The sequence below is a fragment of the Pseudophryne corroboree genome, chromosome 11 (genome assembly GCF_028390025.1).
Source record: "Pseudophryne corroboree isolate aPseCor3 chromosome 11, aPseCor3.hap2, whole genome shotgun sequence".
In the NCBI taxonomy this organism is placed as follows: Eukaryota; Metazoa; Chordata; class Amphibia; order Anura; family Myobatrachidae; genus Pseudophryne; species Pseudophryne corroboree.
Window position 1 is genome coordinate 298471788 of NC_086454.1, and position 27573 is coordinate 298499360.

General features: G+C 47.9%; 1 protein-coding gene across 6 annotated transcripts in view; it reads left to right on the forward strand.

Annotated features, from left to right (window-relative positions):
- The first annotated feature begins 2887 nt into the window (after positions 1 to 2887).
- LOC134969512 (serine/threonine-protein kinase Nek11-like) overlaps positions 2888 to 27573 on the forward strand; it is an 840206-nt gene continuing 815520 nt past the window's right edge. For 2 of the 6 annotated variants that reach the window (XM_063945508.1, XM_063945509.1), the window contains exons 1-3: positions 2888 to 3064; positions 3175 to 3307; positions 22338 to 22498. In XM_063945508.1, the coding sequence (XP_063801578.1) occupies positions 3003 to 3064; positions 3175 to 3307; positions 22338 to 22498 (356 nt within the window). In that variant the 5' untranslated portion in view covers positions 2888 to 3002. Of the gene's footprint in view, positions 3080 to 3174; positions 3403 to 3861; positions 4069 to 22337; positions 22499 to 27573 lie in introns of those variants that run through there. The other 4 variants (XM_063945511.1, XM_063945512.1, XM_063945513.1 and 1 more) reach the window with 4 other exon arrangements.

Sequence of the window (27573 nt, forward strand, 5' to 3'; positions counted from 1 at the left end):
AACACCCCTGTGTTGCACCGTTACGTGTTCCATATACTCCACTGTCAGCACTGAGTCTATGTGCAGGCGTGCGCTCAAGATACCGCACAGTACCTGCTTGGACCAATATGTTCCTGCATTGTATCCCTGCTGCATTAACCCTGTGTTGACTACCAACCTGTGTTATACCTGGATAATAAACCAATGCCTGGTTAAGATATTCCTAGTATAGACTGACCTATATTTTGCCAATAGTCCTCACAGATCAGTTCAAAAGTGTATTAATAAGTAGCACATGTAGCAATATAATGCAGTGTGCCCAGGGCTTGGCTTGGAGACAGGATGCCTCCCCCAGGTTGGTAAAGTTGTGGTGCTGTGCATGTACACAGCTGACTGTGGGATGCAGGCTCCTCTGTGCTATAACCTATAACACAATATTGATGGTAGATTGCCGGTCACCCCTGCAGTGGCGTAATCATGGTGGTGGGGCTTGATGCTGTGAGGTGATTACGGGAGGGGCCGGTGGGAGTTCTATAGGGTGAACACACTGAAGGAGCTGGGGGGAGAGCTTTGGAGTGACATTGAAGGGGCCGAACATGGAGAGAGAGGTGGTTAAACAAGGAGCCGGGGGTGCTGTGAGGTGGATAGTCAAGGAGAGGGAGTGCTGTAAGGTGGACTTTGAAAGGAAGGGTGGTTGGGCTGATGCGAGGTGGACAGTGAAAGGGGCAGTGAGTGCTATGACCATACCTTCCAACTTATTACTGACTCGTGTCCAAAGAGGGGCATGGCCTAGATAATAGGGGTGTGGCTTTGCGGGAATACTGCAACTGCCTGCCACGCCTCCCATTTTTGTCACTGTGGGGGCATGCCCAGTGCTCACAGCTGTTGACATGCCCCCAGTCCCTCTGTTGTCTTCTGTGAATAGACACTGTGTGCAGGGATGCAGGTAGCAACTAAGGAAGGCGGGGCAAATACAAAATTTTGGTCCCACCCCTGTGACATCATGATGGCATCACTAGGAAATGGGCAGGATGTGGGACTGCTCTCCCGGGGCTCCATGGGACGAGGGGCGGATTGGGAACAAAAAGCGGCCCTGGAAAAATTTGTACTAGTGGCCCCACATGGGCAGCACCAGAGGTGTAAGGTCTACCGTGGGCCATGGCAGCAGCACCCTCCCCCCAAGACTTTCCAGATAGTGGGCATGTCCAGCATCAAGGGGGAAGTTAAAAAGAAATAAAATTACATATTATGAGCACATTATATGATACACCTTCAGAATTTAGGAAACTATATAATTCTTTAGAAAGATATATTTTCTTGCTTATTACACCAACCATATCCCAATTACTATTCACTCAATCTTATATGTCAGCCAAGCAGGCAGACAGAGCATACACTAGATCATCTGCAATCACAGGCTAAGTGGCAGTAATTTTCATATATGCAAATTATTTTGCATCTTATTCATTATGTCTATAAAAAGGACCACATGACCTCAAACAAAACAGGCCCCACAGGTGCGTTGGCCCACCGGGAATCTTCCCTGTGAACCCTATGCCCAATCCGCCTCTGCATGGGACTGTCCAACAATTTGGAAGCCCCCCCAGACATTCCAGTAGAGTAAGCAAGTTTGTCATCATGACACATACAACATCATGGAGGGCACGTAACAGACAGATAGTAGTAGAAGGACAAATTCAGTTTTGTAATAGTCTAAGCAGGGAGGGTTCTGTCTCCACGATTAGGAAAGTTGTCCCAATTGTCAAGTGAAAGAGACTTTGGGAGGTATTCCACTGCGATCGCTTTTTTTAGTGTGCTGAAAGGGGGTCATTCCGAGTTGATCGCTAGCTGCCGTTGTTTGCTGCGTAGCGATCATTGAATAATCAGCCTGATTTAGCGCGTCGTATGGGTACGAAGTCCTTTGTGGTTTTGCACTGGTTCTAGCGACCATTCAAATCGCACAGCCGAACGCAAGGAGATTGACAGGAAGAGGGCGTTTATGGGTGTCAACTGACCGTTTTCTGGGATTGGTTGGAAAAATGCAGGCGTGGCAGGGCGTTTGCTGGGCGGATATCTGACGTCATTACCGTGTAAATCGTCGCAGCAATCATCGCACAGGATAAGTAACTACAGGGCTGGTCTTGTGCTGCACAAAATGTGTTTGCAGGCGCTCTGCTGCACAGGTGTTCGCACTCCGGCAAAGCGAAAATACACTCCCCCGTGGGTGGCGACTATGCGTTTGCATGGCTGCTAAAGACTGCTAGCGAGCGATCAACTCGGAATGACCCCCAAAGTGCAGATTGGGGGTATGGTTACTCCCATTATGCCATGGCTATGATCCCGGTGTCCTGCAGCCTTGCACACATCTCGATTCTGAATGCCTCCTGCCAACTTCTGTGATCCGCTGCTGCTTCCTAAGACGCAACATCAGCTCACTTGTGTGAATATCAACCATCAGAGTAAGCCTCAGGTTACTCAGAGGGTGGCCGGGAAATTCACGCTTCTGGGGCCACTGAAGTTGCGTCAGATAATGCAGGCACTGGCCTCAGCACTCCAAGAAAATGCAGACTTCGATTTGGGGAACACTGCTCAGTGCCGCCCCATCCTCAAACAGCTTCAGCCTGTCAATCATGCTGAGCAATCTTGCAGTCGCAGATTAGTGCACGTGCGCAGTACAAAACCAGCGCATGCGCCAATCACCCAACATCGGCGTTTCTGCACTATTCTAAATCAGGCTGATTATTCAGGAGGGAATAAGCTGTGCTCTCAGGAATAGTGTTGCCATTTATTCTGGAAACAATTAAAAGGGTTACACAAAAGATAAGGTTACCATACTATCCCTTTAAATCGGAAACACTTTAATTACACAGGTGGTTGATTAAGTCAGCCAGCCACAGAACCTGTGTAAGTCATTAGTGTCCCAGTGTAAAGGGATAATATGGTAAACATAAGGCTTGCAGCTAATACATGCTCTTTCACATGAGGAAGTCCTAGATTTCTGTCACCTTCAGGCTTCAGCAACCATGGGCAACCGTGAGCAAACCAGAAACTCACCTGAGGCATACCATATTTCCTTACAGGGAGGGTAACCTTCATTCACGTAATACAATTATTATTACAGTAAAAGCTCATCACATTTGTTTGATGTGACCATCTGGTTTCCAGGGCCTTATATCTCCATACTTATATTTCTAGCTACTTTCTACTCTCTGATGCTGATGCTATTAATGATCCCACTTGTGAAAACTTAAATGGACTCTTCCACACCTGCCACTTACGTCTGAACCTGCCTGGGTCCTTACTGAGTTCAGCTGCTCTGCAAGTTAAGGTGAGTGCAATTCTCACTATCCAAACCTGTTACCTTCTCATGTTGGAGAAAAGACTGACGCAGAAGAAATGTAAATTGATATAAAAAAAAAATAAGTATATATATTTTTTTTTGCTTTTTTTAAATGTCAAATAACAATAATTATGTTATTTAAATATTCCAAATTTGTATGTTTAGTCCCAATTAGGTGTTAATTGTTCAGGAAAACGTGCATAGTATTCAGGGCTGACATCCCAATGAAGGCTGGCAGGACATGCTGAAACTTGCAGTTCCTGAACAGCCGCAGAGCTACAGATTGCCCAGCTTTGCTCTCTCCTCCGTCCAGGAACATGCTGAGATTTCCATCTGCAGCAATTTTCGACAAGCGAAGCTGGCTGACTATGCACAGCTAGGGGAGGATGTATTTGACAAGCATTAAGCCTATTGTTTCCTCGCATGTCATTGTGTTCTGGGAGAAGCTGCTCCCAATCACAGGCATCTAGCACATGTTTATTGTTTATACCTAGATAAAAGCTGCAGCGGTCTGACTGTCACATAAAGAGATTGCTAGAGCTGCTCTGTTTTACATGCCCTTATCATCCTCAAACAGCGGGGCACAGCTGGCACCTTGTGACTGCAATGATTCATACATACTTGCCTACTTTTGAAAAAGCATTTCAGGGAGATTGAGAAAGTAACACCTATCAGCGCGGACGTGTACTGCTACTTCTGAGAGGCGCGTCATGAACGTGACTTACATCCAAATGTAAATGAGCCCCAAAGTTAGTAAGATTTACTTGTTGAAGAAAAGACTCATATTTTGCAGGATTTGTTTGTGTATTGTGGTTTACAAGAGGTTCCATATACAGTAAGTGGCCACAAGAAACCTTTAAAATGTATGTAGTGATAGAGATCATTGTGCCTTATAACCAATATATGGAAATGGCGCAGATGATACCATTTAAATTTATATATCTATGATTTCTTTTTATCTCAGGGAGATTGAGGGACTATTCAGGGAGTGAGGGAGATTGCTGCTATTTCAGGGAGTCTCCTGCAGAATGAGGGAGGGTAGGCAACTATGGATTCATAGCCATTAATTACTAGAACTTGCACAGGCCCCTGTGTACAGTATAATACAAGAACAGGGAGCAGGTGGGGAAGGTGCTTACAAAGTGGAAACATCACGAAGCTCTGAAATATCCGTCCTATCCACTCTCGTAAGATCTGAGCAAGTGGCAAATGGCCACTCCACTCTGCAGGTGCTGGAACATGACTCCTTCCACCTGGAGCAAAATGTTCTGCTCCCAAACTTCCCGTCTCAGTTCACTTTTGCAGATATCTAAGCTGAATTAATAGCAGGGCTGCCTGTGACTATTAACTATTCATATCATTGCGTATATTTGGGGCATAGCTACCGACATTCTGGCTGCCCCATGCGGGAGAGGATAACCAGGTCGGTAAAACAGGGGACGTGTCCTTGTCATGGTGCCGAGGAGGGGTGGTCTTCAGTATGCCGACTGACGGGATCCTGGCGCACAGTATACCGGCGCCGGGATCCCGACAGCCGGCATACCGACACTTATTCTCCCTCGTGGGGGTCCACGACCCCCCTGGAGGGAGAATAAAATAGCGTGCCCGTAGCATGGCGAGCGCAGCGAGCCCGCAAGGGGCTCATTTGCGCTCGCCACACTGTCGGTAAGCCGGCGGTCAGCCTCCCGGCGCCGGTATGCTGGTCGCCGGGAGCCCGACCGCCGGCATACCATAGTGAACCCGCCGAGGAGGAATGCTAATTACCCAGGCCCAGGTCTCATGGAGGGGCCCAGGTTCTACCTTCCCCCTTCCTTACCTAGCATCATCAGCTGCTGATGTGGCAAGAGAGGCGCTTAAAATACAATTTTTTGTCTGTTTTTTTTCTTCTAAGGGTGCATGACCACGCCTCCTGTTATTAGGCCACACCCCCTGAAAACACCTGGGCCCAGCTAGGCTCTCTACTGCCCTGCCTCTCACATCTAATTCTCTGTGCACATGTAATATCTGTGCCACCTGCAGTACAGCAAGGTGCACAGTTAGGGCTGTTTCACATTACCCAGTTTTCACCAGAAAGCCAGACAAACTTCCACACACCACGGCTTTGAGCCGTGTGTAATGCTGTGTGCATGCGCAGCAGCAGCGGCGGCTAAAAATAAGATTTTAAACCTACCGGTAAATCTTTTTCTCCTAGTCCGTAGGGGATGCTGGGGACTCCGTAAGGACCATGGGGTATAGACGGGCTCCGCAGGAGACATGGGCACTCTAAGACTTTAGATGGGTGTGAACTAGTGATGAGCAGGTTCGGATCCTCGGGATCCGAACCCGCCCGAACTTCACCTTTTTTTTCACGGGTCCGAGCAACTCGGATCCTCCCGCCTTGCTCGGTTAACCCGAGCGCGCCCGAACGTCATCATCCCGCGGTAGGATTCTCGCGAGATTCGTATTCTATATAAGGAGCCGCGCGTCGCCGCCATTTTTCACTCGTGCATTGGAGATGATCGTGAGAGGACGTGGCTGGCGTCCTCTCAGTTTCTATGTTCAGTGGGCTGCAAATTGTGCTGCAAATATCTGTGCTCAGTGTGCTGCAAGTGCAAATATCTACGTTCTCTGCCTGAAAAACGCTCCATATCTGTGCTCAGTGTGCTGCAAAATAAATATCTGTGCTCAGTGTGCTAATTGCTTTATTGTGGGGACTGGGAACCAGCAGTATTATATAGTAGGAGGACAGTGCAGAGTTTTGCTGACCAGTGACCACCAGTATTATACGTTCTCTGCCTGAAAAACGCTCCATATCTGTGCTTCATTGTAGTATATAGTAGGAGGACAGTGCAGAATTTTGCTGACCACCAGTATAACTATATATATATATATATATATATATATATATACAGGTTGAGTATCCCATATCCAAATATTCCGAAATACGGACTTTTTTTAGTGAGAGTGAGATAGTGAAACCTTTGTTTTCTGATGGCTCAATGTACACAAACTTTGTTTAATACACAAAGTTATAAAAAATATTGTATTAAATGACCTTCGGGCTGTGTGTATAAGGTGTATATGAAACAAATAAATTGTGTGAATGTACACACATATTGTTTAATGCAGAAAGTTATTAAAAATATTGGCTAAAATGACCTTCAGGCTGTGTGTATAAGGTGTATATGTAACATAAATGCATTCTGTGCTTAGACTTGGGTTCCATCACCATGATATCTCATGATGGTATGCAATTATTCCAAAATACGGAAAAATCCCATATCCAAAATACCTCTGGTCCCAAGCATTTTGGATTAGGGATACTCAACCTGTGTGTGTGTATATATATATATATATATATATATATATATATATACATATAGCAGTACGGTACAGTAGTCCACTGCTCTACCTACCTCTGTGTCGTCAAGTATACTATCCATCCATACCTGTGGTGCATTTCAGTTTTGCACAGTTTGCTGTCCACCAGTATATACTATATAGCAGTACGGTACAGTAGGCCACTGCTCTACCTACCTCTGTGTCGTCAAGTATACTATCCATCCATACCTGTGGTGCATTTCAGTTTTGCACAGTTTGCTGTCCACCAGTATATACTATATAGCAGTACGGTACAGTAGGCCACTGCTCTACCTACCTCTGTGTCGTCAAGTATACTATCCATCCATACCTGTGGTGCATTTCAGTTTTGCACAGTTTGCTGTCCACCAGTATATACTATATAGCAGTACGGTACAGTAGGCCACTGCTCTACCTACCTCTGTGTCGTCAAGTATACTATCCATCCATACCTGTGGTGCATTTCAGTTTTGCACAGCTTGCTGTCCACCAGTATATAATATATAGCAGTACGGTACAGTAGGCCACTGCTCTACCTACCTCTGTGTCGTCAAGTATACTATCCATCCATACCTGTGGTGCATTTCAGTTTTGCACAGTTTGCTGTCCACCAGTATATACTATATAGCAGTACGGTACAGTAGGCCACTGCTCTACCTACCTCTGTCGTCAAGTATACTATCCATCCATACCTGTGGTGCATTTCAGTTTTGCACAGTTTGCTGACCACCAGTATATACTATATAGCAGTACGGTACAGTAGGCCACTGCTCTACCTACCTATGTGTGGTCAAGTATACTATCCATGCATACCTGTGGTGCATTTCAGTTGTGCGCAGTAAATATAGTAGCAGGCCATTGCTATTGATATATTACTGGCATATAATTCCACACATTAAACAATGGAGAACAAAAATGTGGAGGGTAAAATAGGGAAAGATCAAGATCCACTTCCACCTCGTGCTGAAGCTGCTGCCACTAGTCATGGCCGAGACGATGAAATGCCATCAACGTCGTCTGCCAAGGCCGATACCCAATGTCATAGTAGAGAGCATGTAAAATCCAAAAAAATAAAGCTCAGTAAAATGACCCAAAAATCTAAATCAAAATCGTCTGAGGAGAAGCGTAAACTTGCCAATGTGCCATTTACGACACGGAGTGGCAAGGAACGGCTGAGGCCCTGGCCTATGTTCAAGGCTAGTGGTTCAGCTTCACCTGAGGATGGAAGCACTCATCCTCCTGCTAGAAAACTTAAAAGAGTTAAGATGGCAAAAGCACAGCAGAGAACTGTGCGTTCTTCTAAATCACAAATCCCCAAGGAGAGTCCAATTGTGTCGGTTGCGATGCCTGACCTTCCCAACACTGGACGGGAAGAGGTTGCGCCTTCCACCATTTGCACGCCCCCTGCAAGTGCTGGAAGGAGCACCCGCAGTCCAGTTCCTGATAGTCAAATTGAAGATGTCACTGTTGAAGTACACCAGGATGAGGATTTGGGTTTTGATAGCGCTGGGGAGGAAATTGACAAGGAGGATTCTGATGGTGAGGTGGTTTGTTTAAGTCAGGCACCCGGGGAGACACCTGTTGTCCGTGAGACGAATATGGCCATTGACATACCTGGTCAAAATACAAAAAAAATCACCTCTTCGGTGTGGAATTATTTCAACAGAAATGCTGACAACTGGTGTCAAGCCGTGTGTTGCCTTTGTCAAGCTGTAATAAGTAGGGGTAAGGACGTTAACCACCTAGGAACATCCTCCCTTATACGTCACCTGGACCGCATTCATCAGAAGTCAGTGACAAGTTCAAAAACTTTGGATGACAGCGGATGCAGTCCACTGACCACTAAATCCCTTCCTCTTGTAACCAAGCTCCTGCAAACCACACCACCAACTCCCTCAGTGTCAATTTCCTCCTTAGACAGGAAAGCCAATAGTCCTGCAGGCCATGTCACTGTCAAGTCTGACGAGTCCTCTCCTACCTGGGATTCCTCTGATGCATCCTTGAGTGTAACGCCTACTGCTGCTGGCGCTGCTGTTGTTGCTGCTGGGAGTCGATCGTCATTCCAGAGGGGAAGTCGGAAGACCACTTGTACTACTTCCAGTAAGCAATTGACTGTCCAACAGTCCTTTGCGAGGAAGATGAAATATCACAGCAATCATCCTGCTGCATAGGGGATAACTCAGGCCTTGGCAGCCTGGGCGGTGTTAAACGTGTTTCCGGTATCCACCGTTAATTCACAGGAAACTAGAAAATAGCTTGAGGTACTGTGTCACCGGTACCAAATACCATCCAGGTTCCATTTCTCTAGGCAGGCGATACCGAGAATGTACACAGACGTCAGAAAAAGAGTCACCAGTGTCCTAAAAAATGCAGTTGTACCCAATGTCCACTTAACCACGGACATGTGGACAAGTGGAGCAGGGCAGACTCAGGACTATATGACTGTGACAGCCCACTGGGTAGATGTATTGCCTCCCGCAGCAAGAACAGCAGCGGCGGCACCAGTAGCAGCATCTCGCAAACGCCAACTCGTTCCTAGGCAGGCTACGCTTTGTATCACCGCTTTCCATAAGAGGCACACAGCTGACAACCTCTTACGGAAACTGAGGAACATCATCGCAGAATGGCTTACCCCAATTGTACTCTCCTGGGGATTTGTGACATCGGACAACGCCACCAATATTGTGCGTGCATTACATGTGGGCAAATTCCAGCACATCCCATGTTTTGCACATACATTGAATTTGGTGGTGCAGAATTATTTAAAAAACGACAGGGGCGTGCAAGAGATGCTGTCGGTGGCCCGAAGAATTGCGGGCCACTTTTGGCATTCAGCCACGCGTGCCGAAGATTGGAGCACCAGCAAACAGTCCTGAACCTGCCCTGCCATCATCTGAAGCAAGAGGTGGTAACGAGGTGGAATTCAACCCTCTATATGCTTCAGAGGATGGAGGAGCAGCAAAAGGCCATTCAAGCCTATACATCTGCCCACGATATAGGCAAAGGAGGGGGAATGCACCTGACTCAAGCGCAGTGGAGAATGATTTCAACGTTGTGCAAGGTTCTGCAACCCTTTGAACTTGCCATACGTGAAGTCAGTTCAGACACTGCCAGCCTGAGTCAGGTCATTCCCCTCAGGCTTTTGCAGAAGAAGCTGGAGACATTGAAGGAGGAGCTAAAACAGAGCGATTCCGCTAGGCATGTGGGACTTGTGGATGGAGCCCTTAATTTGCTTAACCAGGATTCACGGGTGGTCAATCTGTTGAAATCAGAGCACTACATTTTGGCCACCGTGCTCGATCCTAGAATTAAAACCTACGTTGTATCTCTCTTTCCGGCAGACACAAGTCTGCAGAGGTTCAAAGACCTGCTAGTGAGAAAATTGTCAAGTCAAGCGGAACGTGACCCGTCAACAGCTCCTCCTTCACATTCTCCCACAACTGGGGCTGCGAGGAAAAGGCTAAGAATTCCGAGCCCACCCGCTGGCGGTGATGCAGGGCAGTCTGGAGCGAGTGCTGACATCTGGTCCGGACTGAAGGACCTGCCAACGATTACTGACATGTCGTCTACTGTCACTGCATATGATTCTGTCACCATTGAAAGAATGGTGGAGGATTATATGAGTGACCGCATCCAAGTAGGCACGTCAGACAGTCCGTACGTATACTGGCAGGAAAAAGAGGCAATTTGGAGGCCCTTGCACAAACTGGCTTTATTTTACCTAAGTTGCCCCCCCTCCAGTGTGTACTCCAAAAGAGTGTTTAGTGCAGCCGCTCACCTTATCAGCAATCGGCGTACGAGGTTACTTCCAGAAAATGTGGAGAAGATGATGTTCATCAAAATGAATTATAATCAATTCCTCCGTGGAGACATTCACCAGCAATTGCCTCCAGAAAGTACACAGGGACCTGAGATGGTGGATTCCAGTGGGGACAAATTAATAATCTGTGAGGAGGGGGATGTACACAGTGAAAGGGGTGAGGAATCGGACGATGAGGAGGAGGTGGACATCTTGCCTCTGTAGAGCCAGTTTGTGCAAGGAGTGATTGATTGCTTCTTTTTTGGTGGGGGCCCAAACCAACCAGTCATTTCAGTCACAGTCGTGTGGCAGACCCTGTCGCTGAAATGATGGGTTCGTTAAAGTGTGCATGTCCTCTTTATACAACATAAGGGTGGGTGGAAGGGCCCAAGGACAATTCCATCTTGCACCTCTTTTTTCTTTCATTTTTCTTTGCATCAGGTGCTGTTTGGGGACTATTTTTTTGAAGTGCCATCCTGCCTGACACTGCAGTGCCACTCCTAGATGGACCAGGTGTTTGTGTCGGCCACTTGGGTCGCTTAGCTTAGTCATCCAGGGACCTCGGTGCAAATTTTAGGACTAAAAATAATATTGTGAGGTGTTCAGAATAGACTGAAAATGAGTGGAAATTATGGTTATTGTGGTTAATAATACTATGGGATCAAAATGACCCCCAAATTCTATGATTTAAGCTGTTTTTGAGTTTTTTTTGTAAAAAAACACCCGAATCCAAAACACACCCGAATCCGACAAAAAAATTTCAGGGAGTTTTGCCAAAACGCGTCCGAATCCAAAACACAGCCTCGGAACCGAATCCAAAACCAAAACATAAAACCCGAAAAATTTCCGGTGCACATCACTAGTGTGAACTGGCTCCTCCCTCTATGCCCCTCCTCCAGACCTCAGTTAAAGAACTGTGCCCAGAGGAGACGGACAGTACGAGGAAAGGATTTTTGTTAATATAAGGGCGAGATACATACCAGCCCACACCATACACACCGTACAACATGGAATATACCAAACCAGTTAACAGTATGAATAAAACAGCATCAGCCAGAGACTGATCTCAACTGTAACATAACCCTTATGTAAGCAACAACTATATACAAGCCTTGCAGAAATTGTCCGCACTGGGACGGGCGCCCAGCATCCTCTACGGACTAGGAGAAAAAGATTTACCGGTAGGTTTAAAATCTTATTTTCTCTTACGTCCTAAAGGATGCTGGGGACTCCGTAAAGACCATGGGGATTACACCAAAGCTCCAGACCGGGCGGGAGAGTGCGGATGACTCTGCAGCACCGATTGAGCAAACATGAGGTCCTCATCAGCCAGGGTATCAAACTTGTAGAATTTTGCAAAAGTGTTTGAACCCAACCAAGAAGCTGCTCGGCACAGCTGTAATGCCGAGACGCCTCGGGCAGCCGCCCAAGAAGAGCACACCTTCCTAGTGGAATGGGCCTTTACCGAATTTGGTACCGGCAATCCCGCCGTAGAATGAGCCTGCTGAATCGTGTTACAGATCCAGCAAGCAATTATCTGCTTAGAAGCAGGAGCGCCAACCTTGTTGGCCGCATACAGGACAAACAGAGCCTCTGTTTTTCTAACTCTAGCCGTCCTGGCTACATACATTTTTAAGGCCCTGACTACATCCAGGGACTTGGAATCCTCCAAGTCACCCGTAGCCACCGGCACCACAATAGGTTGGTTCATATGGAATGACGAAACCACCTTGGGTAGAAATTGAGCACGAGTTCTCAACTCCGCTCGATCCACATGGAAAATCAGATATGGGCTCTTGTGAGACAAAGCCGCCAATTCAAACACTCACCTCGCAGATGCCAAGGCCAACAACATGACCACTTTCCAAGTGAGAAATTTTAACTCCACCGTTTGAAGAGGTTCAAACCAGTGTGACTGAAGGAACCGTAACACCACATTAAGGTCCCACGGTGCCACTGGGGGCACAAAAGGAGGTTGGATGTGCAGTACTCCTTTCACAAAAGTCTGGACCTCTGGGAGAGAAGCCAACTCCTTCTGAAAGAATATAGATAAGGCCGAAATCTGCACCTTAATGGAGCCTAACTTTAGGCCCATATCCACTCCTGTCTGTAGAAAATGGAGAAAACGACCCAGCTGAAAATCTTCTGTAGGAGCATTCTTGGCTTCACACCAAGACATATTTCCTCCAGATACGGTGATAATGCCTCGCCGTTACCTCCTTCCTTGCTTTGATTAGAGTAGGGATGATTTCCCCCAGAATACCCTTCCTAGCTAGGATTTGGTGTTCAACCGCCATGCCATCAAACGTAACCACGGTAAGTCCTGGAACACGAGTTGTCGGAACCAACTGCGACTTTGGTAGATTTAGAATCCAGCCGTGTTGTTGTAGTACTCTCAGGGAGAGAGACACGCTCTTTATCTAACTGATCTCTCGATCTTGCCTTTATGAGGAGATCGTCCAAGTATGGAATAATTGTGACTCACTGCTTGTGCAGGAGCACCATCATTTCCGCCATTACCTTGGTGAAAATTCTCGGGGCCGTGGAAAGTCCAAACGGCAACGTCTGAAACTGGTAATGACAATCCTGTACAGCGAATCTCAGGTACGCCTGATGAGGAGGATATATGGGGACATGAAGGTATGCATCCTTTATGTCCAGAGACACCATAAAATCCCCCCCCCCCCCTCCAGGCTGGAACTCCCAGCCCGGAGAGATTCCATCTTGAATTTGAACCTCTTCAAATATAGGTTTAGGGATTTTAGATTTAGAATTGGTCTGACCGAGCCGTCCGGCTTCGGGACCACAAACAGGGTTGAATAAAACCCCTTTCCCTGTTGCCCTAGGGGAACCTTGATAATCACCTGTTGTTGACACAGTTTCTGTATGGCAGCTGAAACTGTTTCCCTCTCTGGGGGAGAAGCTGGCAAGGCCGATATGACAAATCGGTGTGGAGGCACATCTTCAAACTCCAGTTTGTAGCCCTGGGATACAATTTCGATCACCCAAGGATCCGACTGAACCCAGACCTGGCTGAAGAGACGAAGACGTGCCCCCACCGGTGCGGACTCCCGCAGCGGAGCCCCAGCGTCATGCGGTGGATTTTATAGAGGCCGGGTGCTCTTTTCCCTCTACCTTTACCTCTGGCGAGGAAGGAAGAGCCCCGACCCTTTCTGAACTTATGCGACCGAAAGGACTGCATCTGGTATTGAGGTGTTTTCTTTTGTTGTGAGGGAACATAAGGCAAAAAAGAAGACTTACCCGCGGTAGCTGTGGAAACCAGGTCTGCGAGGCCCTCCCCAAATAAAACTTCACCCTTGTAAGGCAAAGCTTCCATATGTCTCTTTGAATCAGCATCACCTGTCCACTGATGGGTCCACAGGGACCTTCTAGCAGAAACTGCCATGGCATTGGCTCTTGAACCCAACAGCCCAATATCTCTCGCAGCCTCTCTCATATACAAGGCTGCGTCCTTAATGTGACCCAAGGTCAACAAAATACTATCCTTATCTAAGGTGTCAATGTCCGATGACAAGTTATCTACCCACGCTGCAATTGCGCTACCAACCCATGCCGATGCTACCGCCGGCCTGAGTAGGGCTCCAGTATGCACGTAAATTGATTTTAAGGTAGTTTCCTGCCTGCGATCCGCAGGATCTTTTAGGGCCGCCATGTCCGGGGACGGTAGCGCCACCTTTTTGGATAAGCGCGTCAAAGCCTTGTCCACCGTGGGCGAGGATTCCCACCATAACCTGTCCTTTGAGGGGAAAGGATACGCCATAATAATTCTCTTGGGAACCTGCAGTCTCTTGTCTGGAGTTTCCTAAGCCTTTTCAAATAAAGCGTTCAGCTCATGAGATGGGGGAAACGTTACCTCAGGTTTCTTCCCCTTAAACATGCAGACCCTCGTGTCAGGGACAGAAGGGTCCTCTGTGATATGTAAAACATCTTTTATTGCAATAATCATATATTGAATACTCTTGGCCACTCTTTTTGGTGTAACCTCGCATCATCATAGTCGACACTGGAATCAGAATCCGTGTCGGTATCAGTGTCTGCTACCTGGGAAAAGGGACGTTTATAGGACCCTGAAGGGACTTGTGACACCGCCAAAGCCATGGATTGACTCCCTGCTTTGTCCTTGGACTCTGCTTTTGTCCAATCTCTTATGCAATAAAGTCACATTTGCATTTAACACATTCTACATGTCCAACCAATCCGACGGAGACACCACCACCATCTGCTCTGCATCCTCCCTAGACGAGCCTTCCGCTTCAGACATGTCGACACACACGTACTGACACCCCCACACACACTGGGATTTATGAATACGGGGACAGCCCCCCAATAAGGCCCTTTGGAGAGACAGAGAGAGAGTATGCCAGCGCCACTAGACACTGAAAACACAGTCCCAGCCTATACAGCGCTTTTTTGTATATGTGATCTGCGCCAAATAAATGTGCCCCCCCCCCTCGTTTTTTATCCCCTGTTACTTGGTTCAGCAGGGGAGAGTCCGGGAGCAGCTTCTCTGCAGCATGCTGTGGAGAAAATGGCGCTGGTTATTGCTGGAGGATCAAGCCCCGCCCCCTCGACGGCGGGCTTCGGTCCCGCTCAATTTCTTTATACTGGCGGGGGTTTTATAATATACTGCCTCCGCAGTACCTAAGCCTGGTGCCAGTCTTATTTGAGGTAATTATTGCTGCCCAGGGCACCCCCCCTGCACCCTTGCTGTGCCTGTGTGTGTGTGGGAGCAATGGCGCGCAGCGTTACCTCACTGAAGATCTGAAGTCTTCTGCCGCCTGTGAAGTCTTCTTTCTTCATATACTCACCCGGCTTCTATCTTCCGGCTCTGTGAGGAGGACGGCAGCGCGGCTCCGGGACGAACAGCGAGGACGACACCTGTGTTCCGACCCTCTGGAGCTAATGGTGTCCAGTAGCCTAAGACGCAGAGCCTATCAGTAAAGTAGGTCTGCGTCTCTCCCCTCAGTGCCACGAAGCAGGGAGCCTGTTGCCAGCAGTGCTCCCTGAAAATAAAAAACCTAACAAAAGTTTTTTCAGAGAAACTCAGTAGAGCTCCCCTGCAGTGCACCCAGTCTCCTCTGGGCACAGGATCTAACTGAGGTCTGGGGGAGGGGCATAGAGGGAGGAGCCAGTTCACACCCATCTAAAGTCTTGGAGTGCCCATGTCTCCTGCGGAGCCCGTCTATACCCCATGTTCCTTACGGAGTCCCCAGCATCCTCTAGGACGTAAGAGAAAAAAATCGTTGTGTGTGTGAAAGCTCTTATTCACACACACACGGTTCTCTGCCTACAAAGACAGCACGGCCCCGACATGGCAGCCGGACCTTTCAGTGTATATTTCCGGCTGCAACCCGGCAGCCGGGCCGGGGCCATGCTGTGTGGAAGGAGCAGTGTGTTTTCATATATCACTGAAAACACTACAAGGCAAAAAGCCGATCAGCTTTTTGCCGGCCGGTGAAAACCGGTTGGTGTGAAACAGCCTTATGGCTGGGTAGACAGCTGAGTAACATGTCGGCGTGCCGACTGAGCAGCAGATCAAGGTAAGTGTACACACCTTGCGCATTTGAATTTGTCCGCCCAGCTGTGACGTCACTGTATGGGCTGTCGGCGGACTGCCTTACGCACAGCCAGATGACCCGATATATTTGCCATTGGCTGTGCTGCACAACCGACGCGATATATCTGTGAACAACATCATTCACAGACATATCAGGGGTACACACTCGCCAATGGACTCACGATATATCGCCCATTCACTTAAGCTTCTTAAATATCGACCAGTATATAGCATTACTTTTTCTTACTTACCGGGCACATTCCGGGACTAGTAGTTATGACTAGAGATGAGCGCCTGAAATTTTTCGGGTTTTGTGTTTTGGTTTTGGGTTCGGTTCCGCGGCCGTGTTTTGGGTTCGACCGCGTTTTGGCAAAACCTCACCGAATTTTTTTTGTCGGATTCGGGTGTGTTTTGGATTCGGGTGTTTTTTTCAAAAAACCCTAAAAAACAGCTTAAATCATAGAATTTGGGGGTCATTTTGATCCCATATTATTATTAACCTCAAAAACCATAATTTCCACTCATTTTCAGTCTATTCTGAATACCTCACACCTCACAATATTATTTTTAGTCCTAAAATTTGCACCGAGGTCGCTGGATGACTAAGCTAAGCGACCCTAGTGGCCGACACAAACACCTGGCCCATCTAGGAGTGGCACTGCAGTGTCACGCAGGATGGCCCTTCCAAAAAACACTCCCCAAACAGCACATGACGCAAAGAAAAAAAGAGGTGCAATGAGGTAGCTGTGTGACTAAGCTCAGCGACCCAAGTGCCCGACACAAACACCTGGCCCATCTAGGAGTGGCACTGCAGTGTCACGCAGGATGTCCCTTCCAAAAAACCCTCCCCAAACAGCACATGACGCAAAGAAAAATAAAAGAAAAAAGAGGTGCAAGATGGAATTGTCCTTGGGCCCTCCCACCCACCCTTATGTTGTATAAACAGGACATGCACACTTTAACCAACCCATCATTTCAGTGACAGGGTCTGCCACACGACTGTGACTGATATGACGGGTTGGTTTGGACCCCCACCAAAAAAGAAGCAATTAATCTCTCCTTGCACAAACTGGCTCTACAGAGGCAAGATGTCCACCTCATCATCATCCTCCGATATATCACCGTGTACATCCCCCTCCTCACAGATTATCAATTCGTCCCAATGGAATCCACCATCTCAGCTCCCTGTGTACTTTGTGGAGGCAATTGCTGCTGGTCAATGTCTCCGCGGAGGAATTGATTATAATTCATTTTAATGAACATCATCTTCTCCACATTTTCTGGATGTAACCTCGTACGCCGATTGCTGACAAGGTGAGCGGCGGCACTAAACACTCTTTCGGAGTACACACTTGTGGGAGGGCAACTTAGGTAGAATAAAGCCAGTTTGTGCAAGGGCCTCCAAATTGCCTCTTTTTCCTGCCAGTATAAGTACGGACTGTGTGACGTGCCTACTTGGATGCGGTCACTCATATAATCCTCCACCATTCTTTCAATGTTGAGAGAATCATATGCAGTGACAGTAGACGACATGTCCGTAATCGTTGTCAGGTCCTTCAGTCCGGACCAGATGTCAGCATCAGCAGTCGCTCCAGACTGCCCTGCATCACCGCCAGCGGGTGGGCTCGGAATTCTGAGCCTTTTCCTCGCACCCCCAGTTGCGGGAGAATGTGAAGGAGGAGATGTTGACAGGTCGCGTTCCGCTTGACTTGACAATTTTGTCACCAGCAGGTCTTTGCACCCCAGCAGACTTGTGTCTGCCGGAAAGAGAGATCCAAGGTAGGTTTTAAATCTAGGATCGAGCACGGTGGCCAAAATGTAGTGCTCTGATTTCAACAGATTGACCACCCGTGAATCCTTGTTAAGCGAATTAAGGGCTGCATCCACAAGTCCCACATGCCTAGCGGTATCGCTCCCTTTTAGCTCCTTCTTCAATGCCTCCAGCTTCTTCTGCAAAAGCCTGATGAGGGGAATGACCTGACTCAGGCTGGCAGTGTCTGAACTGACTTCACGTGTGGCAAGTTCAAAGGGCATCAGAACCTTGCACAACGTTGAAATCATTCTCCACTGCACTTGAGACAGGTGCATTCCACCTCCTATATCGTGCTCAATTGTATAGGCTTGAATGGCCTTTTGCTGCTCCTCCAACCTCTGAAGCATATAGAGGGTTGAATTCCACCTCGTTACCACTTCTTGCTTCAGATGATGGCAGGGCAGGTTCAGTAGTTTTTGGTGGTGCTCCAGTCTTCTGTACGTGGTGCCTGTATGCCGAAAGTGTCCCGCAATTCTTCTGGCCACCGACAGCATCTCTTGCACGCCCCTGTCGTTTTTTAAAAAATTCTGCACCACCAAATTCAAGGTATGTGCAAAACATGGGACGTGCTGGAATTTGCCCATATTTAATGCACACACAATATTGCTGGCGTTGTCCGATGCCACAAATCCACAGGAGAGTCCAATTGGGGTAAGCCATTCTGCGATGATCTTCCTCGGTTGCCGTAAGAGGTTTTCAGCTGTGTGCGTATTCTGGAAAGCGGTGATACAAAGCGTAGCCTGCCTAGGAAAGAGTTGGCGTTTGCGAGATGCTGCTACTGGTGCCGCCGCTGCTGTTCTTGCGGCGGGAGTCCATACATCTACCCAGTGGGCTGTCACAGTCATATAGTCCTGACCCTGCCCTGCTCCACTTGTCCACATGTCCGTGGTTAAGTGGACATTGGGTACAACTGCATTTTTTAGGACACTGGTGAGTCTTTTTCTGACGTCCGTGTACATTCTCGGTATCGCCTGCCTACAGAAGTGGAACCTAGATGGTATTTGGTAACGGGGGCACACTGCCTCAATAAATTGTCTAGTTCCCTGTGAACTAACGGCGGATACCGGACGCACGTCTAACACCAACATAGTTGTCAAGGACTCAGTTATCCGCTTTGCAACAGGATGACTGCTGTGATATTTCATCTTCCTCGCAAAGGACTGTTGGACAGTCAATTGCTTACTGGAAGTAGTACAAGTGGGCTTACGACTTCCCCTCTGGGATGACCATCGACTCCCAGCAGCAACAACAGCAGCGCCAGCAGCAGTAGGCGTTACACGCAAGGATGCATCGGAGGAATCCCAGGCAGGAGAGGACTCGTCAGAATTGCCAGTGACATGGCCTGCAGGACTATTGGCATTCCTGGGGAAGGAGGAAATTGACACTGAGGGAGTTGGTGGGGTGGTTTGCGTGAGCTTGGTTACAAGAGGAAGGGATTTACTGGTCAGTGGACTGCTTCCGCTGTCGGCCCAAGTTTTTGAACTTGTCACTGACTTATTATGAATGCGCTGCAGGTGACGTATAAGGGAGGATGTTCCGAGGTGGTTAACGTCCTTACCCCTACTTATTACAGCTTGACAAAGGGAACACACGGCTTGACACCTGTTGTCCGCATTTCTGGTGAAATACTTCCACACCGAAGAGCTGATTTTTTGGGTATTTTCACCAGGCATGTCAACGGCCCTATTCCTCCCACGGACAACAGGTGTCTCCCCGGGTGCCTGACTTAAACAAACCACCTCACCATCAGAATCCTCCTGGTCAATTTCCTCCCCAGCGCCAGCAACACCCATATCCTCCTCATCCTGGTGTACTTCAACACTGACATCTTCAATCTGACTATCAGGAACTGGACTGCGGGTGCTCCTTCCAGCACTTGCAGGGGGCGTGCAAATGGTGGAAGGCGCATGCTCTTCACGTCCAGTGTTGGGAAGGTCAGGCATCGCAACCGACACAGTTGGACTCTCCTTGTGGATTTGGGATTTCGAAGAACGCACAGTTCTTTGCGGTGCTACTGCTTTTGCCAGCTTGAGTCTTTTCATTTTTCTAGCGAGAGGCTGAGTGCCTCCATCCTCATGTGAAGCTGAACCACTAGCCATGAACATAGGCCAGGGCCTCAGCCGTTCCTTGCCACTCCGTGTGGTAAATGGCATATTGGCAAGTTTACGCTTCTCCTCCGACAATTTTATTTTAGGTTTTGGAGTCCTTTTTTTACTGATATTTGGTGTTTTGGATTTGACATGCTCTGTACTATGACATTGGGCATCGGCCTTGGCAGACGACGTTGCTGGCATTTCATCGTCTCGGCCATGACTAGTGGCAGCAGCTTCAGCACGAGGTGGAAGTGGATCTTGATCTTTCCCTAATTTTGGAACCTCAACATTTTTGTTCTCCATATTTTAATAGGCACAACTAAAAGGCACCTCAGGTAAACAATGGAGATGGATGGATACTAGTATACAATTATGGATGGACTGCCGAGTGCCGACACAGAGGTAGCTACAGCCGTGGACTACCGTACTGTACTGTGTCTGCTGCTAATATAGACTGGTTGATAAAGAGATGTAGTATGTATGTATGTATAAAGAAGAAAGAAAAAAAAACCACGGGTAGGTGGTATACAATTATGGACGGACTGCCGAGTGCCGACACAGAGGTAGCTACAGCCGTGGACTACCGTACTGTACTGTGTCTGCTGCTAATATAGACTGGTTGATAAAGAGATGTAGTAGTAGTAGTATGTATGTATAAAGAAGAAAGAAAAAAAAACCACGGGTAGGTGGTATACAATTATGGACGGACTGCCGAGTACCGACACAGAGGTAGCTACAGCCGTGAACTACCGTACTGTGTCTGCTGCGACTGGATGATAAATAATGATATAAAAAATATATATATATATATCACTACTGCAGCCGGACAGGTATATATTATATAATGACGGACCTGCTGGACACTGTCTGTCAGCAGAATGAGTTTTTTATAGAATAAAAAAAAAAACACCACACAAGTGAAGTCACACGACGAGTGTTTAACTTTTTCAGGCAATCACAATATAGTATACTATACTACTAACTATACTGGTGGTCAGTGTGGTCAGGTCACTGGTCAGTCACACTGGCAGTGGCACTCCTGCAGCAAAAGTGTGCACTGTTTAATTTTAATAATAATATGTACTCCTGGCTCCTGCTATAACCTATAACTGGCACTGCAGTGCTCCCCAGTCTCCCCCACAATTATAAGATGTGTGAGCTGAGCACAGTCAGATATATACATAGATGATGCAGCACACTGGGCTGAGCAGTGCACACAGATATGGTATGTGACTGAGTCACTGTGTATCGTTTTTTTCAGGCAGAGAACGGATATATTAAATAAAACTGCACTGTCTTGTGGTCACTGTGGTCAGTCACTAGTAAACTCTGCACTCTCTACAGTTCTACAGTACTCCTAAGCTCCAGTAAATCAGGTCAATCTCTCTCTCTCTCTCTTCTAATCTAAATGGAGAGGACGCCAGCCACGTCCTCTCCCTATCAATCTCAATGCACGTGTGAAAATGGCGGCGACGCGCGGCTCCTTATATAGAATCCGAGTCTCGCGAGAATCCGACAGCGTCATGATGACGTTCGGGCGCGCTCGGGTTAACCGAGCAAGGCGGGAAGATCCGAGTCGCTCGGACCCGTGAAAAAAAACATGAAGTTCGTGCGGGTTCGGATTCAGAGAAACCGAACCCGCTCATCTCTAGTTATGACCAGTTATTGTGCATACCTCCCAAATGTCCCGATTTTCACGGGACAGTCCCGTGTTTTTGGGACTGTCCCACTGTCCCACCCGCGGGCCGCAGTGTCCCGCGGTGGTGGTGGTGGGGGCAGTTGGGAGGCTTCTGCACTCGCTGCTCTATACGCATGCACACAGCGTCTATTCAGTGGAGACAGGAGGAGAGGGGGCATGCCATCGGCTCACGGAGCGCTGGGCATGCCCCCTCAGTGATGAAAACGGGGTGTGGCTCGCAATCGCGGGCCTTCCCAAAAAGCAGCGCCCCTTTTTGTATGCCACGCCCCCTTTTCAGGAGTGAGCGCAGGCGTCGCGCGTGTGTCCCTCTTAAGCTATGGACAAAGTTCGGAGGTATGTATTGTGTAGTTTGCAGTAGCATGCATACTGTTGTCTTGATTACACCAGGGCGAATATTGGGACATATGGTAAACGCGTCACCACGTTACAATGGTGCAGTTTCCTTTTCTGATATCGGTGCTCTACAGTGTTCCTGTGACACTGACCTATACATGCCATGGGGAAAAATAAGATGAATATTTATTAACGACTCTAGTTTTCTTTTGTACAATGTTTTAGCATTGGTGTGTCAGAGAAAAATAACCTACGCCCATGTGTTATACTGAGAATAAAATAAACTGTGTTAATAATACATATAATAATAATACATGTTCTCCCTTTTAAGCCACCACAATTATTCATGCATTATGCTTCACAGATGGATATGCCTGTGGACAAACGCAGGTCACCAATAATGTACCCAAGTGGTTTTTCTCCCGGATCACTTCTAATGAAACGGTATAAGGTGCACCGGAAGCTGGACAGCGGATCTTTCGCAACTACGTACTTGGTGACTGATGTAAAGGACGCAGAGAATCAGTGAGTACTTGTACGAAAACTCTGCAGTTAAGGCTTCTTGCAGCAACATACTGGTTTGGACCTCCTCCCCCACTTAATAAAAAAAAAAAAAAAAAGATATTACGGTAATCTGTACCCACCAGTGCCGAATGGGCGAAAAACAGGAGCCAAGGTTGTGTAATTGATGATCTGGCTATGGCTCTATGTCACACAAATATGCTCGTTCCGGAAACACTGTTTCCATTTTGTAAATTAAACCTCCTGCCACCCTGTCTTTTCAAAGTGCCTTGTTCTTCCTTGTTTTATGTGAAGCCTCGTGTCTTCAGGGGCGCTGAGGGAAAGGCGGATATATATGACATGTGCAGTCATGCCCCCAAGTTGGTGTTGCAACACGCTATTCAGCGGCACTACATATTCACAATAGGGTGTGGCCATACCACCATACACTCAGTTATGCCCCCTATGTAAGTACCAAAGCCTGCACCCCTGTACCTTCCTGCCACCAAGTTATACTCTGACAAATGTCTTGATTAAAGACTAGGGGCCCCATTTAAGAAACAGTCTTAATACCAGCAGCATACTGTATATAGGGGCTGGGTTATCACCGAATTTATCATACACAACAAGTTTTAAAACTCATTGGCTGGAGCACCATATATCGCATGCAGTCAGCTCCCAACTGTCATTTTTCAAATTTGCCAGTAGAAGCTGACTGGCTGGAGCACCATATATCATACTCGAGTTCTAAAACTCATTCAGTATGATAAAACTAGTTAATAAATCAGCCCCTTAAGGCCCATACACACTTGCCGATAAAATGAGCGACGTCGCTCATTTTCCCCCTCCCTGAGCGATGTCGCTCATTTTATTGGCAAGTGTGTATGCCGCCAGAGACGACCGATGCACGGCACCGCGGGTCGGCAATGATCGTCGCTGTCGGCAGTGCATGCATGCTCGATCTGGACTGTCGTCAGGAGCTGCATGCACGTCCGGCGGAGGCGTGACGTCACTGTGCGATACGAGCGGTCATATCGCTCAGAGTGTACAGGCGGCTGCCGACCGGCCGGCCCGGCATGGGAAACACTAGATGACGTCGCTCACACAGCGACATCGTCTAATGTGTATGGGCCTTAATTCTAGTATTACGGTGATACTAACGAATATACCTTTGGTATTCCGCATTGCTTACCTTGCTGGCAAGGTCCAGTGTTGTCCCCTCTGCAGCTGGCAGCCTATCGCGGCTAGCGACGGGCTTCTGTGTCATGTGCGACGGACAGTCTGCACATGTGCAAGACAGTTTCACCCGTTGGGGGCCTGGCAGTGCCCTGGAAGGCTTCACTGAAGCTGGAAAGGCTGCGCTGGGTCCCCAGTGCTGGCAACGGAGACTGTATCATTCTCAACATCTATTGATACAGTGAAAAACAGCAGTAATCTTAAAATGGGCATACACTATACAATTATCTGGAAGATAATCTGCCAGATCTAGCTCGTTGGAATGAAAATCCGGTAATGGATGAGAGCAAATGACAATTGACCATTTGCTCCCAAACACTGGGAAATGGATAAAAACTGTCGTTCATAAAAAGTGGTTAAATTACGGACAGGTTTTGTCCATTTTCCTGTGTTTGGTAGCAAATGCTTAATTGTCATTTGCTCTCATCCATTAACAGATTTTCATTCCAACCAACCAGATCTGGTAGATTATCTGACATATAATTGTATAGTGTATGTCCAGCATTAGTTTCTTAAGTGGGGCTCTAGGTACTATTCAGTTCTAAGATATGTCTGGTATGGTCTCCACATTGTCCCATATGCCACAAGCTGTGTTGCTTTTCATTTTCTTTATCTGAAGGACCATCAAATGCATTACATGCGACATGAAAAGTGCATTTTCCATAGAAAACCTTTTAATGTCTCATTTCTCTAACGTCCTAGAGGATGCTGGGGACTCCGTAAGGACCATGGGGATAGACGGGCTCCGCAGGAGACATGGGCACTTTAAGAAAGACTTTAGGTCTGGGTGTGCACTGGCTCCTCCCTCTATGCCCCTCCTCTAGACCTCAGTTTGATACTGTGCCCAGAGGAGATGGGTGCACTTCAGGGAGCTCTCCTGAGCTTCCTGACAGAAAGTATATTTGTTAGGTTTTTTATTTTCAGGGAGCCTGCTGGCAACAGACTCCCTGCATCGAGGGACTGAGGGGAGAGAAGCAGACCTACTTCTGTGAGTTTCAAGGCTTTGCTTCTTAGGCTACTGGACACCATTAGCTCCAGAGGTATTGGTACGCAGGTCTCACCCTCTCCGTCCGTCCCAGAGCCACGCCGCCGTCCCCCTCGCAGAGCCGGAAGATAGAAGCCGGGTGAGTATGAGAAGAAAAGAAGACTTCAGAGGCGGCAGAAGACTTCATGATCTTCACTGAGGTAACGCACAGCACTGCAGCTGTGCGCCATTGCTCCCATACACCTCACACACGGCAGTCACTGTAAGGGTGCAGGGCGCAGGGGGGGCGCCCTGGGCAGCATATAGACCTCTTTTGGCAAAAATAAGTATATGTACAGCTGGGCACTGTACATATATAAGAGCCCCCGCCAAATTTTGAGATTTTCAGCGGGACAGAAGCCCGCCGCCGAGGGGGCGGGGCTTCTCCCTCAGCACTCACAGCGCCGTTTTTTCTCCACAGCACCGCTGAGAGGAAGCTCCCCGGACTCTCCCCTGCTTATACCACGGTAGACAGAGGGTTTTAAAGAGGAGGGGGGGCACAAGATTGGCGAATATTGTATATGTAAACAGCGCTATCTGGGTAAACATAATATTATTGTGTGTTTGTCCTGGGTCATACAGCGCTGGGGAGTGTGCTGGCATACTCTCTCTCTGTCTCTCCAAAGGGCCTGGTGGGGAAACTGTCTTCAGATAAGAGGTACCCTGTGTGTGTGGTGTGTCGGTACGTGTGTGTCGACATGTCTGAGGTAGAAGGCTCACCTAGAGAGGAGGGGGAGCGTATGAATGTGAGGTCTCCGTCGGCGGTGCCGACACCTGACTGGGTGGATATGTGGAAGTGTGAACTTATTGCACAAGAGATTAGACATAGCTGAGGCTAAGGAACAGTCAGGGAGTGAACCCGTGTCTGTCCCTATGTCGCCGGGACCTTCAGGGTCTTAGAAGCGTCCACTATCCCAAATAGCAGACACTGATACCGACACTGATTCGGACTTCAGTGTCGACTACGATGATGTAAAGTTACAGCCGAAAGTGGCTAAATGTATTCGATATATGATTATTGCAATAAAAGAAGTGTTGCATATCACAGAGGAACCCCCTGTCCCTGACACGAGGGTACACATGTATAAGGGAAAAAAGCCCGAGGTAACTTTTCCCTCCTCACATGAGTTGAACGAATTATGTGAAAAAGCTTGGGAATCTCCAGACAAAAAAACTGCAGATTCCCAAAAGGATTCTTATGGCGTATCCTTTCCCGCCAACGGACAGGGTATGGTGGGAATCATCCCCTAAGGTGGACAAAGCGTTGACACGCTTGTCAAAAAAGATAGCGCTGCCTTCACAAGATACGGCTACCCTCAAGGATCCTGCAGACCGCAAGCAGGAGATTACCTTGAAATCCATTTACACACATTCTGGTACATTACTCAGACCGGCAATTGCGTCAACCTGGGTTTGTTGCGCGGTTGCAGCATGGACAGATTCCTTATCGGCGGAGATTGAAACCCTAGATAAGGATACCATTTTATTGACCCTAGGCCATATAAAGGATGCTGTCTTATATATGAGGGATGCTCAAAGAGACATTCGTTTACTGGGTTCCAGAATAAACGCTATGTCAATCTCTGCTAGACGAGTCCTCTGGACCCGGCAGTGGACAGGTGATGCCGACTCAAAAAGACATATGGAGGTTTTACCTTACAAGGGGGAGGAATTGTTTGTTTGGGGAAGGTCTCTCGGACCTGGTCTCCACAGCTACGGCAGGTAAATCGAATTTTTTGCCTTATGTTCCCACACAACCTAAGAAAGCGCCACATTATCAAATGCAGTCCTTTCGTTCAAATAAAAGCAAAAGAGTACGTGGATCGTCATTTCTTGCCAGAGGTAAGGGCAGAGGTAAAAAGCTGCACAGCACAGCTAGTTCCCAGGAACAGAAGTCCTCCCCGGCCTCTGCAAAATCCACCGCATGACGCTGGGGCTCCGCTGGGGGAGTCCGCCCCAGTGGGGGCACGTCTTCGACTTTTCAGCCACATCTGGGTTCACTCACAGGTGGATCCCTGGGCAATAGAAATTGTTTCTCAGGGATACAGGCTGGAATTCGAAGAGGTGCCTCCTCGCCGGTTTTTCAAATCGGCTCTACCGACTTCTCCCCTGGAAAGGGAGATAGTGTTAAATGCTATTTACAAATTGTGTCTTCAACAAGTGGTGGTCGAAGTTCCCCTACTTCAGAGAGGGAAGGGGATACTACTCCACCCTGTTTGTAGTTCCGAAACCGGACGGTTCGGTCAGACCCATATTGAATTTAAAATCCCTGAACCTATACTTAAAACGGTTCAAGTTCAAAATGGAATTGCTCAGAGCGGTCATCGCCAGCCTGGAAGGGGGGGATTTTATGGTATCCCTGGACATAAAGGATGCATACCTGCATGTCCCCATATATCCACCTCATCAGGCGTACCTGAGATTTGCGGTACAGGATTGTCATTACCAATTTCAGACGTTGCCGTTTGGGCTTTCCACGGCCCCGAGGATTTTCACAAAGGTAATGGCGGAAATGATGGTGCTCCGGCGCAAGCAGGGTGTCACAATTATCCCGTACTTGGACGATCTCCTCATAAAAGCAAGATCACGAGAGAAGTTACTGAACAGTGTGTCACTTTCAGTGAAGGTGTTACAGCAACACGGCTGGATTCTCAATATCCCGAAGTCGCAGCTGGTTCCTACGGCTCGTCTGAGCTTCTTGGGCATGGTTCTGGACACAGACCAGAAAAAGGTTTTTCTCCCGATAGAAAAGGCTCAGGAACTCATGATTCTAGTCAAGAACCTATTGAAGCCAAAACAAGTGTCTGTGCATCATTGCACTCAAGTCCTAGGAAAAATG